Source organism: Bos javanicus, chromosome 17 (assembly GCF_032452875.1).
Source record: "Bos javanicus breed banteng chromosome 17, ARS-OSU_banteng_1.0, whole genome shotgun sequence".
NCBI lineage: Eukaryota > Metazoa > Chordata > Mammalia > Artiodactyla > Bovidae > Bos > Bos javanicus.
Window position 1 is genome coordinate 35,898,154 of NC_083884.1, and position 17,932 is coordinate 35,916,085.

The 17,932-nt window shown below is 35.2% G+C and overlaps 1 protein-coding gene across 7 annotated transcripts in view; it reads right to left on the reverse strand.

Moving 5' to 3' along the window:
• The window catches only part of BLTP1 (bridge-like lipid transfer protein family member 1), a 194,990-nt gene that overhangs the window by 21,484 nt on the left and 155,574 nt on the right, over nt 1–17,932 (reverse strand). For 3 of the 7 annotated variants that reach the window (XM_061384265.1, XM_061384268.1, XM_061384264.1), the window contains 10 exons: nt 15,283–15,392; nt 14,126–14,216; nt 13,543–13,605; nt 11,053–11,306; nt 10,055–10,270; nt 8,706–8,886; nt 6,138–6,339; nt 4,304–4,465; nt 3,252–3,391; nt 1,058–1,259 (listed from right to left, as the gene is read on the reverse strand). In XM_061384265.1, the coding sequence (XP_061240249.1) occupies nt 1,058–1,259; nt 3,252–3,391; nt 4,304–4,465; nt 6,138–6,339; nt 8,706–8,886; nt 10,055–10,270; nt 11,053–11,306; nt 13,543–13,605; nt 14,126–14,216; nt 15,283–15,392 (1,621 nt within the window). The remainder of the gene's footprint in view (nt 1–1,057; nt 1,260–3,251; nt 3,392–4,303; nt 4,466–6,137; nt 6,340–8,705; nt 8,887–10,054; nt 10,271–11,052; nt 11,307–13,542; nt 13,606–14,125; nt 14,217–15,282; nt 15,393–17,932) is intronic. The other 4 variants (XM_061384270.1, XM_061384267.1, XM_061384266.1 and 1 more) reach the window with 3 other exon arrangements.

Consider the following 17,932-nt stretch of genomic DNA (forward strand, 5'->3'; position numbering starts at 1 on the left):
CAACTTAAGTTTCACATTAGCAAGGAATATGCTTGTTAGCTAAATTCACTACAGTATATCCAGCCCTTAGCACTGATCCAGAACTCAGTCAAGTTCATAAAGATCCTTTCAAAGAATGGATATTGTCATAATCTACATTTCTTATACATTTATTCTCATCATCATTCCTTCCTGCATGTTTTATTATGGTAACATAAGGGGTGCTACTTCACTTTTTCATTTTCTAAAAGAAACGTGGGCATAAAAATAGCTGCTCATTTTATATTCCTTTCATTATATATTCCTACATTATATATTCCTAGCATAGTGCATATATACTGCTATAATAATGTGTTAATTTATGACATTTTGATATTAAGAAAAAAGTGTATATTCCAATATCTGCTTTAGGGGTAGAACTGTTAAACTGTCTTATTATTAGTTCTCTTATCAGTTCTTTTACATTTTCATTCATTCTGTTTTTTTTTTTTTTAAAATATCCCCCCAAATCTTCACTACTTGCATTTGTGATCTCCAGATGATTTTTAGGGCAGAAGTGACAGTGAGTGAAAAATGACTATCTCATCAGGAAATCATCAGTTCTACTTTAATACCTAAACCTTTCATGAAACAGACATTTGAGTTAAGTAACAAAATTTTACCACTAAAAATTTTTTATACATATACACACAATTTGATATACTTTTAATTCAGTGTGATAAGAAATCCTTGCAAGTTAATACTACAGCTCTTACTTACCATTTGCAACACTGATCACTCATAACGTAAAAATACAGCCTAAAATAAAACATTCAAAAGTATTTGAACACATTATCCTTCACACTTCACAGTAGATGTAATATGCACATGAATGGACAACAAAACGCTATGCAACTGCCATTCCTTGGGTATAATGAAATACACTCAAAACTGTGATCCACTATAGATTTTTTCTATAAATACCCTAATTCTCAAATATTCTCCTTTTCCAAATGTATTTATTTGGAAATGTTTATTAATTACTATTAAAATAGTACTTGGCTTTTTATGCTAATTGAATAAAAGAACGTTTCCACACCTGGTACTCCAGTTTTGCTCGAGGAGGTTTTTGTTCCACTTGGAGGAGCACTACCTCCAGGGGATAAGGTCTCTGCAGGATACGCAGCCCCTAAAGTCTCCAGTTCTCCTCGGTTTGAAGAAAACACCAAATCCAGGGATGGCAGCTTTAGCATGCATTCTACTCTTGACACTGGTAAACAACTAAACTTGATCTGTGAGGGCTGAAAAGTACAGAAAGACAAAGAAAGTAAAGTTTCTAGGAACTAGGTGATTAAAAATTTTTCTGTTGGACTCCAGAAATTACATTCAGTTTCCATCTCAGTCTACATATATCTTATTTATTATTTTGAATTTAATGCCCTACCTTTTCCAAACAGACACATGATACATTAACCAAAATGCATTAACAAAATTGTATCACTTTTAAAACTAAATATTTGAGGAATTCTAAACAGTAAATATGCAGACATTTAGATAATTCAGAATATTAAATATGTTCATGTCCATGTTGTTCATAATCAAGTATTTTAAAGGAAGTAATTTCTTTATGCTGAAATTTTAAAAGGCTATTACTGCATTTATAACAGAAGTTTTACAAACTCTCAAGGCCTCTCTTATTATATGTTTTCATCAGATCTTCAAAAAAGCTAGTGCAAAACTCCAGAAGATCAGACTGAAATTTTTTTGGCCAAATTGCTTTTGTAGAAATTAATCTGAAGAGATGATCATTAGTGTTTCTTTTATTCTTGAGACTGATCATAAAGTTTTAATTGAAGGTAAACTAAACCTTGAAGTTTGGATACAAGTTAAATCCTCCTTAATAAACAGACTCAGTTGGATGCTAATATACCTGATTTCACTGTGCTTTGTAGATGTTGAGTGTTTTTTTTTCTTTTTATAAAATGATAGTTTTTGGCAACCCTTCCTTGAGCAAGTCTAATGGTACAGTTTTTCTAAGCATTCTTTTTTACTTAAGGTAGGTATTGTTTTATTTTAGATATAATACTATTACATACTTAATAGAATATAGGATAGTGTAAACAATTTTATATGCACTGGGAAATTTAAAAAAAATGTAACTTGCTTCACTTTAGCATTTGCTTTATTACAGTGGTGGTCTGGAACCACAATATCAGAGGGGTAGCCTATACTCCTACAGGCCTGAAACAGGACTGAATTTTAGAATAAAATTATTAAATACATAACTATATAACCCTTCAGATCAGATCAGATCAGTTGCTCAGTCGTGTCTGACTCTTTGCGACCCCATGAATCGCAGCACGCCAGGCCTCCCTGTCCATCACCAACTCCCGGAGTTCACTCAGACTAATGTCCATCGAGTCAGTGATGCCATCCAGCCATCTCATCCTCTGTCGTCCCCTTCTCCTCTTGCCCCCAATCCCTCCCAGCATCAGAGTCTTTTCCAATCAGTCAACTCTTCGCATGAGGTGGCCAAAGTACTGGAGTTTCAGCTTTAGCATCATTCCCACCAAAGAAATCCCAGGGCTGATCTCCTTCAGAATGGACTGGTTGGATCTCCTTGTAGTCCAAGGGACTCTCAAGAGTCTTCTCCAATGCCACAGTTCAAAAGCATCAATTCTTCCGCGCTCAGCCTTCTTCACAGTCCAACTCTCACATCCATACATGACCACAGGAAAAACCATAGCCTTGACTAGACGAACCTTTGTTGGCAAAGTAATGTCTCTGCTTTTGAATATGCTATCTAGGTTGGTCATAACTTTCCTTCCAAGGAGTAAGCGTCTTTTAATTTCATGGCTGCAGTCATCATATAACCCTTAGAAGAATCTAAAAAAGGTACTATTGTGACTTTATATCTCAATTTCACTTTATGTCTGCCCACAAATAACCATAATGACAAGAAATACAGATGCCATGACATAATTTTAAAGAGGTATAATGTGCTAAAAAAAAAAAAAGGGTTTTAACTTACATATTTTTACCTTTGCCACAAAAGAATAAGATCTCAATTCTGAATACTCAAAGATATGAACTTCCTCAGCAGACAAATAAATAACACATAAAATTGTACATATACTTCCCAGAGGTTCAGGCAACCTCTAGGCCATCATAAACGTACTAAGGTCCATGAACCTTAAGAAAACTTTAAAAGGAATTAATATTGTATATGTTCAAATAAACTTAAAAAAACATATTCTTCTTTAAAATAAAAAGGAATAGATGAAGTATATTACCTGAACTCGTACATAAACCACAACATCTACAGGGAAGGAAGAGTAAGCAGATGTTGAAGATGATACTAGTGATGTTGTTGATTCTTCCATAGGATCTGGTATTTCAAAATGTCCCATATCTTCATCTTGAGAGCTGACAGCTGTTAAAATATTTAAAGTTTTACTATTAGGGTAAAGGCAAACTATTTATTAAAAGATCTTTTTCTTTTTTGCTAGTACTGAGATCAGGGGTATGAATGCACAGAAACACTGGCTTCTGTAGCCCATTATTCATTACATCTTTCCCTATTCAAACCTCTTACTCATTCCTTCAAACTCTTGATTCCCGCTGCTGTACCAAACAGCATACAAAGAAAACAGTAATTTTGCCATTGTCCTCAAGGACTGTTTCCAGTCCAAGAGTCACTCTAATATAGGACCTGTTGTTGTTAGGGAGAAGGCAATGGCACCCTACTTCAGTACTGTTGCCTGGAAAATCCCATGGATGGAGGAGCCTGGGGGGCTGCAGTCCATGGGGTCGCACAGAGTCAGACATGACTGAGTGACTTCACTTTCACTTTCCACTTTCATGCATTGGAGAAGGAAATGGCAACCCACTCCAGTGTTCTTGCCTGGAGAATCCCATGGACAGAGAAGCCTGGTAGGCTGCAGTCCATGGGGTCGCACAGAGTCGGACACGACTGAAGTGACTTGGCAGCAGCAGTTGTTGTTTAGTTGCTAAGTCATGTCCAACTTTTGTGAATGTGTGGGCTGCAGCCTGCCAGGTTCCACTATCCATGGGATTTCCCAGGAAAGAATACTGTAGTGGGTTGCCATTTCCTTCTTCAAACACAGGACTAAGGATGTTAATTTTGTCATTAAGTAGCTGTAGCCATGGAGGAATCATAAACCCCACCAAGACTAGATGGTCTCTCAAGTTGTTTTTCCGTTCTATAATTCCTTTATCATTGAATGTATTATACGGTAATATATAAAAGCATTACAAAATCCTTCTAGTAATAGGACTGAAAAATACATGTGATGGGCAATTAGGTATTTAAGAGGACACTCACTTGTATAGTTCCTTTCAACTGGTGTAATTGGGATAGTTTCCAAAGCCTTTTCCAGAAAGTCTAACAGGCAGGGACTGATTACCATTTCTTCTGGCAATGACTGAAGTGCTACCCAGGCATATAACTTGGCTGTTTTTACTCCTCCACTTCCTTTTCCTTTGGCTAGAACATGTACAGATGTGAGATGAATTTAATAGTTTCCAGAAAACATAATCTTGTGAGAAATTAGAATTATATGAGTTTAATCAGGTGAAGCATCTTGTACTTAAAACCATACAAGAATGCAATAAAAATAGGTTGATAGAAATCTTATTGTTAGAATACAGAGATGATCAGTGATGCATATAAATACAACAGTTACTCCTACTTGCTCTAGGTCACAAATTTTGGTTCAGTTTTTCAAATTTATATTTCGCTAACTCTTTCATTAGTATTTTAGCATTTAGTCTCTCATTTAGTATTATTTGTCAACTTAAGAAGATATAATAGAGAACTCTGACTAATGCTAATTTGTGGCAAGTGAGGAAAAACATCAGTTTTTACACTTTCTTAGGTTCTTGCTGTTCTTACCTGGTAAATATTTACATGCCTCCTTACATGGGCATGTAAGGAGGCATGTAAATACTGCATCTCTCCTTCCTTCTACCTGACTAAATATTTCCATGTTAACAGAATGATATAACAGCTAAGATTTAGATAACTTTGGCTTAGGTTTCCAAGTCTACCATGTATTAGTTTGTAAACCTAGGAAAGAAATTCAACTTTTATGAGCTTTAACTTTCTTCATATATAAAATGGGGATAATAATACCTGCCCTGTACTTAATGGACACAGATATGTCTTGTCAATTTGAAAGTGATATAAAAATATTAGGCAATGTCCTGATTACTGGCTACTTTGAAAAATTTGTGTATCAAGTTCCATCTCTCAAAGCTTTTTCTTGTCCAACCCAATATTCCCATTTTGGAAATTCTATTATATATATAAGGTATTATTCATGTGGTATAGTAGCCAGATTCCAAAATAACTTCCAATGGTCCTTTCTCCTGGTACTAATGCTCTTGTGTAGTTCCCTCCCACACTGAATAAGAGTCACCTATATGATCAATAAGATATGTGGAAATGATAGTATGTGACTCCTGAGACTAAGGCATGGAAGATATTGCAGCTTCAGCCATGTATTCTTTTGTATCACTCCTTTTGAGGGAATGTCAGCTGCCATGTCATGAGAACACCCAAGCAGCCCAGTCATGTGGGGAGAAACTAAAGCACCAGCTTGTCAGCCATGTGAATGGGATAAGATGGAAGCAGATTTTCCAGACCCAGTCAAGCATTTGGATGACTGTATCCCTAGCCAACATCCTGACTGCAACTTCATAGAAAACTGTGAAGTTAGATGCACTCAGCCCCACTGCTTCTGAATTTCTGATCCATAGAAACTATGTCTAAGATTATAAGCCACTAAGTTTGGGATAATTTGTTATGCAATAATAGATAATAAATATGGTTTAAGTTCAATGTATTCTGTCTTAAATATGTAAGTCTGATGTTTCCATCTAGATCATAAGCTCCCAAATTTGAGCTATATAAGACTTTCTAAATATACAGAGATCTAAAAAATTAAGTAAAAACTGATATTCTAAGGTAACAGCAATTTGAAAACTAGGCAAAAGGAATTAGCTTACACTTCCATACATGAATTTTGTACAGTCATTATTGGCAAGTCTAAGTCCTTTTTTCTTAAACATGTGAATTTGAAAGTCTTACTAGAGCAAGTAGGTGATGACTTGAAATTAATTTATGAAAAAAATTAAAGTATATTTTCCTTAAATACCTGAGGGAATAGGTGGGGGTTGGGGAGGAAGTAAGGTGTTAGTCTTGCTCTGGACAGTGCAAGGTAAAGGAGGAGAAGGAGGAGATGTTGCACTATCTTTCATACCATACAGCTTGGACTCTTTAGAGAGTGTTCGTGGCAAGGAAGATCCTCTGGAGGCATTAGGTGATTCGGTCTTTAGAGTCTTGGAATTGTAATGCAACTGTATTGAAACAAATAAACTTCCAAAATTAAAATTATGCACATGAGGAAAACAAAAAAATGTACTAAAACATGGCAGAAAGAACACTGATCCAGGAACCAGAAGATTTTTCAAGTTAGCTTTGTGATTCTAGCAAATTTCTTATTAGCTTTTTTCATTTTTAAGGTGAAAATAGGTCATCCCAGATACTATTTTAAATTCTTTCTAGCTTAACATTCTAGGAATATATAATTCTAGAATCTAAAAAAGTTGCACTAGGCAATGTTTCGCAAACATGAATATCAATGTTTAAGATACTAAAGACCTATAAATAGAAAACTATAAAACACTGGTGAAAGAAATCAAAGAGGACACTAATAGATGGAGAAATATACCATGTTCATGGATTGGAAGAATCAATATAGTGAAAATGAGTATACTACCCAAAGCAATCTATAGATTCAATGCAATCCTGATCAAGCTACCAATAGTATTTTTCACAGAGCTAGAACAAATAATTTCACAATTTGTATGGAAATACAAAAAAACCTCGAATAGCCAAAGCAATCTTGAGAAAGAAGAATGGAACTGGAGGAATCAACCTACCTGACTTCAGGCTCTACTACAAAGCCACAGTCATCAAGCAGTATGGTACTGGCACAAAGACAGAGATACAGATCAATGGAACAAAATAGAAAGCCCAGAGATAAACCCACGCACCTATGGACACCTTATCTTTGACAAAGGAGGCAAGAATATCCAATGGTGAAAAGACAATCTCTTTAACAAGTGGTGCTGGGAAAACTGGTCAACCACTAGAACACTTTCTAACACCAAACACAAAAATAAACTCAAAATGGATTAAAGATCTAAACGTAAGACCAGAAACTATAAAACTCTTAGAGAAGAACATAGGCAAAACACTCTCCGACATAAATCACAGCAGGGTCCTCTATGACCCACCTCCCAGAATATTGGAAATAAAAGCAAAAATAAATAAATGAGATCTAATTAAAATTAAAAAGCTTCTGCACAACAAAAGAAACTATAAGCAAGGTGAAAAGACAGCCTTCAGAATGGGAGAAAATAATAGCAAATGAAGCAACTGACAAACAACTAATCTCAAAAATATACAAGCAACTCCTACAGCTCAATTCCAGAAAAATAAACGACCCAATCAAAAAATAGGCCAAAGAACTAAATAGACATTTCTCCAAAGAAGACATACAGATGGCTAACAAACACATGAAAAGATGCTCAACATCACTCATTATCAGAGAAATGCAAATCAAAACCACTATGAGGTACCATTTCATGCCAGTCAGAATGGCTGCAATCCAAAAGTCTACAAGCAATAAATGCTGGAGAGGATGTGGAAAAAAGGGAACCCTCTTATACTGTTGGTGGGAATGCAAACTAGTACAGCCACTATGAAGAACAGTGTGGAGATTCCTTAAAAAACTGGAAATAGAACTGCCATACGACCCAGCAATCCCACTGCTGGGTATACACACCGAGGAAACCAGAATGGAAAGAGACACATGTACCTCAATGTTCATTGCAGCACTGTTTATAATAGCCAGGACATGGAAGCAACCTAGATGTCCATCAGCAGATAAATGGATAAGAAAGCTGTGGTACATATACACAATGGAGTATTACTCAGCCATTAAATAGAATACATTTGAACCAGTTCTAATGAGGTGGATGAAACTGGAGCCGATTATACAGAGTGAAGTAAGCCAGAAAGAAAAACACCAATACAGTATACTAACGCATATATGTGGAATTTAGAAAGATGGTAACGATAACCCAGCAAAAGAGACACAGATGGATAGAACAGTCTTTTGGACTCTGTGGGAGAGAGAGGGGGAGGGTAATTTGGGAGAATGGCACTGAAAAATGTATAATATCATATAAGAAACGAATTGCTAGTCCAGGTTTGATTGCAGGATACAGGATGCTTGAAGATGGTGCACTGGGATGACCCAGAGGGATGGTATGGGAAGGGAGGTGGGAGGGGGTTCAGGATTGGGAACACGTGTACACCCGTGGCGGATTCATGTTGATGTATGGCAAAACCAATACAATATTGTAAAGTAATTAGCCTCTAATTAAAATAAATAAATTTAAATTAAAAAAAAAAAAAAACTTCTTCCTGTCAAAATTTCATGCACATGGGGCAATGTGCAATTTAGAAGGTCTCATGTTCAGAATACAGCTACATTAGAGAAAACTTCAGAAAGTCTCATTTTAATGTAACTAGTGTCAGACACGACTGAAGCGACTTAGCAGCAGCAGCAGCAGTGAAGGAAGAATATATATGATAGGAAATAAACCTGGCTACTAATAATCTAATTTCTTATTCTAGATATTTAGATTTTTACCTTTACATCAACCCCAGGAATATAAAACACTGTTGTTTCTAAGTCACTGGGCTTTGTTTGTAGAGATGATGGCACTTTCTTGCCAGTCATTAAATGGGTGGTAGAAGCATAATTAGTTTGAAACTTCTTCTTTTTGGAAGGAGATTCTTGATCTAAACTTCTGGAACTTCTGTCATAACTCCTATAAAAAGAGAAAAATGGTTTTTTTTATCTTTTTGAAAGACATTTCTCTTATGTTGTTTAAAGTCAAATTTCTATTAATAAAGTTGAAAAAGTGAGGCTCGTCATTATCTCTAGCTAACCTGGCTAATCCTTGCATGGGTAAGGTTTATGTTGTATGTTCCATAACTATACAGGGCAGTTACCTTTGTCCTTTCCTGAGGTCACAACTCTTCCAAACGAAGGCTGAACCAAATGAAACTACTCTTTACGCAGGTAGGTAAATATAGCTGAATACCAGAAGTTTATTTTGGCTTATTGCAGTTCAACCAAAACTAAATTAACATTCTTTTTATCATCACTATTACACTTCTAAGACTTTAACTGGTTATACTGCCTTTTTGTCATCTCATTGTATAAAAATCTTCATTAGACAATGAGACATTTAAAAATCTTTTATTATAGAAAATTACAAACATATAAATGTAAATGGAATGGTAGAATGAACCCCCATGGGCCCATCTCCCAGCTTCAACAACTGTCAGCATTCTTCCTACATGTTTTACCTGCATTTCCACGCATTTTTTACTCATCCACTAGATTATTAATACTATTATTTTCTCTAATTTTTTTGTAGATTAGGAAGGAAAAGCAAAACAGAAATTCAAAGAAAAACTAATCTAACTTTAGGCCTGTTTATACAACTATTTCTTCAATGATGGAAACGTGGTAAAGCTACTGTTACAGCCTGAGCAACATTCCAGTGTTCTGAGGCCTCTTTGTTCAATTGCTTCCCAATCTTTCTTATTTCTTTATGAATTCATCAAACTCTCAATAACAAGACACCTTTGAGTATTGTACCATTCTTTGAAACAGAAATGTGAATAAAAGGATAGGGACTAAGTAAGAAATTCATACTTGGAGAATTCCAAAGATAAAACTGTTTAAATTAACAAATTTGCAGAATCTAAATCAGTCATCCATTTCTAATCACCAAAAAATATTTTACATTTGCTTAAGGAAATAGAATGATATACAAATGAACACTCAAACATTCCAACTATGATTAAAAATACTCTTTAAATCTGCATTTTGGGATGTGGGGAGAAATGTTTGTTATGATTAGTGATATATAAATAGTATTCCTAACAAATGAAGTTATATGTACCCCTTTCTGACCAATATCTTACCTTCTCAAGCTTATATCATCATGTTCTTGTAGAAGTGTGGTTGGGTGGAGCACACATTTTCCACTATCAATTTCAACTCGAATATCAAGTTCAAAGTCAATATTTCTCTCTGTAGCTGTGCCACTAAGACTTCTGTTGGCTGGGGCTGTTGGCCAGCGTTCTGTAAATAGCTGATGAACAGCAGCAAAGCCTGTTGCTTTTTTACGAGATGTATGTCTAGAGAAAGAACAGCTGGTCATTATATTGTAGTAAAATGGGAAGAGTTTTCAGCAAACTATTTTCCAACATGTTATGTGAGCAATGAAAGTGTTAGTTGCTCAGTTATGTCCAACTCTTTGTGACCCCATGGACTGTAGCCTGCCAGGATCCTCTGTCCATGGGATTCTCCAGGCAAGAATACTGGAGTGGGTTGTCATGCCATCCTCCAGGGGATTTTCCTGACCCAGGGATCGAACCCAGGTTTACTGCATTGCAGGCAGATTCTTTACTGTTTGAGCCAAATAACTTTGGAAATAAAGTCTGTAAATAAATTTTAGTATTTTATAAATTCACACAAATTACCCAGATAGCTCTTACTAACTGAGGTGTTTCGTAAGTTTAATGGAGTCACACTTTATTCAACAACTATGTACTGAAGAATTATTATGTGCCAGGCAATGTGCTAAGTACTTGGGACACAGGCACAATCACTGGCTAATAAAGAGTCTGAATATCAGAATATGACCTACATTGTACATTTTGGAGGAGATTTCATTTCACAAACTGTAAAATTTAAATTCTACTTTCCAGATTTTATTAAAAAAAGGGGGGGCGGAGAAAACAATAATGCTATATGGAGCTAGATTATATTAGTAAATCATGGATATGTCTCAGTCTCACTCTGGCTAAGCACAGTAAGATTTATTTGTTTTTCTGTAAACATTAACAGTTGTAAAATGTTTTAGCCTCAGTTCTAAGGTACTGCCTAAGGATTTTAAAACAAAAAGGCTACTACTCACGAGGGTTTCCTGTAAATATAAAACCTTTCCCTCTCGTGGTCGTCATCCTTTTCATCTTTCTCAGAATCTTCACTGGTAGAAGACAAACTGTCATCCCGTCGACCCTCTTCAGACTGGAAAGAAATGCCTGGTGAAAAGCCTCCTGGGGTTTTGGGAGAACTGAACATGGAATATGATCCTTCACTATTTGATGAATAATGGGAAGGACCTTCAATGGTTACTGACAAGAGGTCCAACTCTGTCTCCTCTGGAAACTGAATGTAAAGAGAGAAAACATGAATCAGGTTCATATTACAAACCTCTTTTCAAGTTAAAAAAGAAAAAGAAAGAATACATGTTTAAGCATTTAAAATCTCAAAATGGGATTTCCTCACTCTGAACTGAAAAGTCAGCTCTGTGAACATATGAAATGGTATACAAAACAAGGAAGGAAGAAGTTCAAACCACAGAAAGTCATACCACTGACACACTAAAAATCAGAGTGAAATTTTACTTTATGTAAGCATGTAGCATCATGTTGATTAGTACATACTATAATTCTTTAAAGAATAGTTAATCATAGTATGGAGACAAGAGGAAACAAGGTGATCAACTTTAAATAACAAGGTCAAGAGAGCAATTAATGATGGAAGAGCATGCTGGTGTTAGTACAGAATGCACTTTGTGCTTCTAGAATACTTTTTGTGGATATATCTTTTTAAAACAGGCCCTTAAAGGGATGAAGAAAGATGTGTAAATAGTTACATAATTAAGCATGTCAGCCAATCCAATGTAAGAATCCTATATTTTAAGGTGAATAGTTTGTATAAATATAATTTTGTTCCCTGAGGATGGTACCATGAGGCCATCTCATTTAAGTAGGCAAAAAAAAAAAAAAACCCAAACTTCTGTGTCCTAATTTTGATTCCAAGTTTTGAGAGTTGCTTACATATTCTTTGAGAATGTGACAAGCCTTTGAAATGTATAATGTGCAAGGTAAATTTATTGATACTACCATTAGATGCATAGTGAAATCCTATAATCAAAATTTCAAACATTTGCAGAATCTAGATTTTCTTTATAGCTTTTCTTCAAAACATCATTTAGTAAATAAGTCAGTCATATTTTATAAGAAAATCTTTGATTCTTTAAAGCTGTGCTAAGAGTTTATGTAGATAAATATCCCTGTGTTTTATATTTATTTTCTATTTAACCAGGCTTTCCTTGTGGCTCAGCTGGTAAAGAATCTGCCTGCAATGTGGGAGACGTGGGTTCGATCCCTGGGTGGGGAAGATCCCCTGGAGAAAGGAAAGGCTACTGACTCTAGTATTCTGACCTGGAGAATTCCATGGACTGTAAAAACTTGGGGTTGCAAAGAATCTGACACAACTGAGCTTCTTTAACTTTCACTTTCTATTTAACCATGCTTAATGATCTATTTTGTAACATTATTTTTATATACTGTTTTTTATAAATAGCATACACAATTTAGACACAGGACTTGAATCAATTCAAATATTAATGCCTTTAAGAATAAATCAGTCATTTCACAGTATATACATATATCAAATAATTATGCTGTACATTTGAAAATAATGTTACATGTCAATTTTCTTGATTTAAAAAATGGTGGACAGGTGAAATAATAAATTTGTAGAATCTATTCAATTCACTATAAATGATTTATTTCCAAGTTCAGTTTTAGAAAACAGGACATGTCTGTCAAGCTTACTCTATTACAACTGAATAATTCTAAAACAATTTAGCTTGACTAAATTCAGTGGAACTATGGGATATATATTGAGGCTATCTTAAAAGAGTGGGGGAAGTGAAACAAAACAAATGTGGAGTAAGTTCCAGCTTTTAAATGTAACTTGGTGGAAAATTTCTAGACAAAGATTTATACACCTACTATACAATTACAATTTTAAAATTAAATTTTACTCTTACAACTATATTTAGGGAAAACATGTGGTTAAAGGTGTCAATTTAACTTATAAATGATTGTGTAGCACATTCTATACTGTTTCGAACATAATTTTTAATACTTTTATATATGCTTTTTTATATCAGTGATTCAATAAATAATATTCAATAATTAATTTGTTATTCTAAGATAGTTTGATTCTAGTTTGAATTAGGTAACTCATTTTTTTTAAAGATTCTTTTTATAGATGAATGTAGGGAAAAAGAGATTCACTTAAAGATTAGCAAATAACTAATATATGGCAGTTTTTGGTTTATGATTTCATTAATTTGGTACACTGATTTAGTCCTTTAATTTTTGAGGTTAAATAATTACTATTAAATTATAAGTACAGAACTAAAATATATTCATGCATAAGTTTATGAAATATACATGATAAAAAAATTCAATCATTTTAAAGCTTTATGTAAAATATTTTCAAGATCTGAGTTTAGTATGAAAATGAGAGGAAGACATTTTGAAAGCAGATTTTCAGAGTGGTTAAATAATTTTAAAGGAAAACTTATGTTGTTCTTAAAAAGTACCTGAAAATACCCTTCCCCAGGACAGCTGGATTGTGGTGCACTTCCCCATACTGTTTTTTTCAACTTAATTAAAATAATAAGAAAATTTATAAAAATTTATGAAAAGTAAAAAAACCAATGTTTTAAAAGTAAACAACAAAAAAAGAACAAACATTTTAACATAAATTTTAACATGCTTTGAAACTGACTTTTTGACTACTAGTTTCTGATATTATTTCTATATATTCTGAGCTAAAGTACATAAATAATAAAATAAATTAAATAAAAAACATTTACATTTGTATAAAATACCTAGTTTAATGTGGAACTGAACTTGAAAGAAATTATTCAGCAAAACGTTTCTACTTATGAGCAAGCAGTATGGAGACTACTCTATACACAGAACACTAATACTTACAGTACGGCTCTCAAATGATAGCATTTGGGCAGAGCCCTATTTGGTAAAGTACAGAGACTTTAACCATCACAATCCATACTTCCACTTGTAGGAATTAGTATTTCTAAACTGAGTAACTCATATAATTTCATAATTACTAAAGATTCTTTAGCACTGTATATCACCAACAAATAGTCTCTCTCTTACTGTATCTTGGATATTGAAAGTGACTCTGGGTCCAGGAGATGCTGCATCCACACGGATTTCTGGGAGCTCCTCAGTTTCTCCTACTCGAGAACTATAAGTAAAATATAAGATTATTAAACATTAATATTCTTAAAAAAACCCTGAACTTTTATAAAAGTCTGATTAATGACATTAACACTTTATTTCTAAATATTTACTTTATCCAAGGATTGAACTTTTGGTACTCCTTAATCTTTAGAGACTTCCCTGGTGGCTCAGATGGTAAAGCATCTGCCTACAATGCGGGAGACCAGGGTTCGATCCCTGGGGCAGGAAGATCTCCTGGAGAAGGAAATGGCAACCCACTCCAGTGCTCTTGCCTGGAAAATTTCATGGACGGAGCAGCCTGGTAGGCTACAGTCCACGGTGTCGCAAAGAATCAGTCATGACTGAGCGACTTCAATGTCAGTGTTAATCTTTAGCATCACATAAAACAAAATTCACTGCTTTGATTAACACAAGGTTTTCTAAAACCAAACCTTATAAAAAACAATTTATATTTATTACCTAGTGTTTTTAAGGTTTCTTTTTTTTGTTGTTGTTTGTGTGTGTGTGTATGTGATGTGGACTAAAATCTTTATTGAATTTGTTACAATATTGCTTCTGTTGTTTTAGGTTTTGTTTTTTTGGCTACAAGGCATGTGGGATCTTAGTTCCCTGACCAAGGATCAAACCTCCACCCCCTGCATTGGAAGGCAAAGTCTTAACCACTGGACCACCAGGGAAGTCCCTGTAGTGTTTTTTTTTTCACTAGTAAAACTATATTTTTCTGTATATTTTTCTATAATATATAAAATTTACATTTTTCCATATAAAAGAACTTTTCTACAGTGACAAATTTAAAGCTACAGTTACTAATATGCAAATATTCATTTCTATAAGTTTACACATAAATTTGTCTAAATGGCAATGTACTTCATACTAAAAAGTACACAATGACTTTTATAATATAAAAGTGTATTTAAATGAGACAGAATTCCTCAAACTTCTTATACTGACAGCATCCATTTGCTACCTTAATTTTGTAATTTCCCCAATTAGAACAAAATAAATAAGTAGTGAACTTTGGTAAAAGAGTTAGCAATTTTATTACTGTTTCATCGATTGAAATATATTACCTTGCCCTTTCCATTCGCTTAAGAGGTGGTCTTCCAGAAGCTGAAATGCTTTTCGATCTGCTGTAACTTGGTTTGTAACCCAAACCCCACTTATCCTTTAGAGAAGCAGCCTATTGAAAGGGGAAAGAAATAGGGTGACTTTAACTGTTACAATATCTGACTTGAGACAAAATTTTCTGCTAGTTAACAAGTTAGTCTCCTTCAGATCAATAACAAGTTATCTTAAATTGTGACTTTAAATATCACTTAACAACAGAGATGGATCAGAGTACAGCAGGAATCAGCTACTCTTCAGTCCACATGTCAGTTCCTCGTACAAGGAAAATAAGAGACGCTAGCTGACCTGAGAGGAAAGACTGGGAGCAAGGCTGAGAGGTACAGAAATCAGGAGAAAAAAAGAAAACAGTAAGAAAAGAAATGAGAATTGGAAAAAAGACTCTGGGAGAAAGGTGAGGGAGAGAGTGACACTAATCATTTCAAGTACTACCCCACCAAGAGAGCTTTTAATTACAGAAAAGGAAAGGAAGTGGTAACTGGAACACCCTCCTTGTCTCTAAATCCTTCTTCAAATTTGTAGTTTGGAGAGACTGGATATTAAAAAGTCTAATAATGGAGATAAGAAAGCAAGAGGATTAAAAGGGAACTGAGTAGAATTAAAAGGGAATTGACAAATTTGACAAATGTTAAGAACATAGATGTAATTTCAATAATTTCCCTAATCCTCTCTACCTAGTTTTATTTTTTAAAGTTAGGCCAAGTATAAACTAATTTATAAATAGTATGCAAGCAACATTAACACTATGTACTTACTTCACATGACTGTGAAGTACATAGTGTCATAAACTTTAAAGTTATATACTACTGATCATCACTGTCCATTTAGTACCATCAGAAGCCAGTGATGAATATTAAGTTGAATTTTCCCTAATTCAAATAATTTAGAACAGTATTCAAATGAGGTTGTCTGCGACTCTGGTGGTGACCAAGGAAAGACAGCTCAAGCCAATGAACTAAGGATCCCTGAAGCCTTCCCCGCTTCCTCTAACCTTAGCAGCTCTGATTTTATCAGTTCTTATGTATTGGTACTCAAAACCTTATTCTGGTTAATGGAGGGTTCTGCTGACTATATTTTAAAATATTTAGTTCTTCTACTAAGAAGACCACCTTGACCCAAAGCTATCTACCTCTACTTCAAGTTTTATAATTATTTTCTACTATATTTATTTCAGTTGTTCAGCAACTAGGCTAAATCCGAGAGTGTGGTAGATGGTAGGGTCAAAGATAAATAACTTGTCATTTAAGAGACTCAAACTCTAGTAAGGGCAACTAAACATGCAAATAATAAAGGTAAGAGTAAAGTGCTGCGAGTATGCAGTGGCTAAGAGTAAAGTCAGCTGTGGATAATGGGATGGGGTAGAATGGACATTTCAAGATTTCACATTTGACTTAGAGTCAAAAAAGAGAGTATGACTTTATGATCAGATCAGATCAGATTTGTCGCTCAGTCGTGTCCAATTCTTTGTGACTCCATGAATCGAAGCACGCCAGGCCTCCCTGTCCATCACCAACTCCCGGAGTTCACTCAGACTCATGTCCATCGAGTCAGTGATGCCATCCAGCCATCTCATCCTCTGTCGTCCCCTTCTCCTCTTGCCCCCAATCCCTCCCAGCATCAGAGTCTTTTCCAATCAGTCAACTCTTCGAATGAGGTGGCCAAAATACTGGAGTTTCAGCTTTAGCATCATTCCTTCCAAAGAAATCCCAGGGCTGATCTCCTTCAGAATGGACTGGTTGGATCTCCTTGTAGTCCAAGGGACTCTCAAGAGTCTTCTTCAACACCACAGTTCAAAAGCATCAGTTCTTCGGCGCTCAGCTTTCTTCACAGTCCAACTCTCACATCCATACATGACCACAGGAAAAACCATAGCCTTGACTAGACGAACCTTTGTTGGCAAAGTAATGTCTCTGCTTTTGAATATGCTATCTAGGTTGGTCATAACTTTCCTTCCAAGGAGTAAGCGTCTTTTAATTTCATGGCTGCAGTCACCATCTGTAGTGATTTTGGAGCCCAGAAAAATACAGTCTGACACTGTTTCCACTGTTTCCCCATCTATTTCCCATGAAGTGATGGGACCGGATGCCATGATCTTCGTTTTCTGAATGTTGAGCTTTAAGCCAACTTTTTCACTCTCCACTTTCACTTTCATCAAGAGGCTTTTTAGTTCCTCTTCACTTTCTGCCATAAGGGTGGTGTCATCTGCATATCTGACATTATGGATATTTCTCCCGGAAATCTTGATTCCAGCTTGTGCTTCTTCCAGTCCAGCATTTCTCATGATAAGCAGGGTGACAATATACAGCCTTGACGTACTCCTTTTCCTATTTGGAACCAGTCTGTTGTTCCATGTCCAGTTCTAACTGTTGCTTCCTGACCTGCTTACAAATTTCTCAAGAGGCAGATCAGGTGGTCTGGTATTCCCATCTCTTTCAGGATTTTCCAGTTTATTGTGATCCACACAGTCAAAGGCATAGTCAAAGAAAACACAGTGGCTAAGGGCATAACCTGTAGAATCCCACTGTTTGAGTTTGAATCTTGGCTCCATTGGAATTACTGGCTGTGTAACCTTGGTGAAGTTACTTGAGTTCTCTG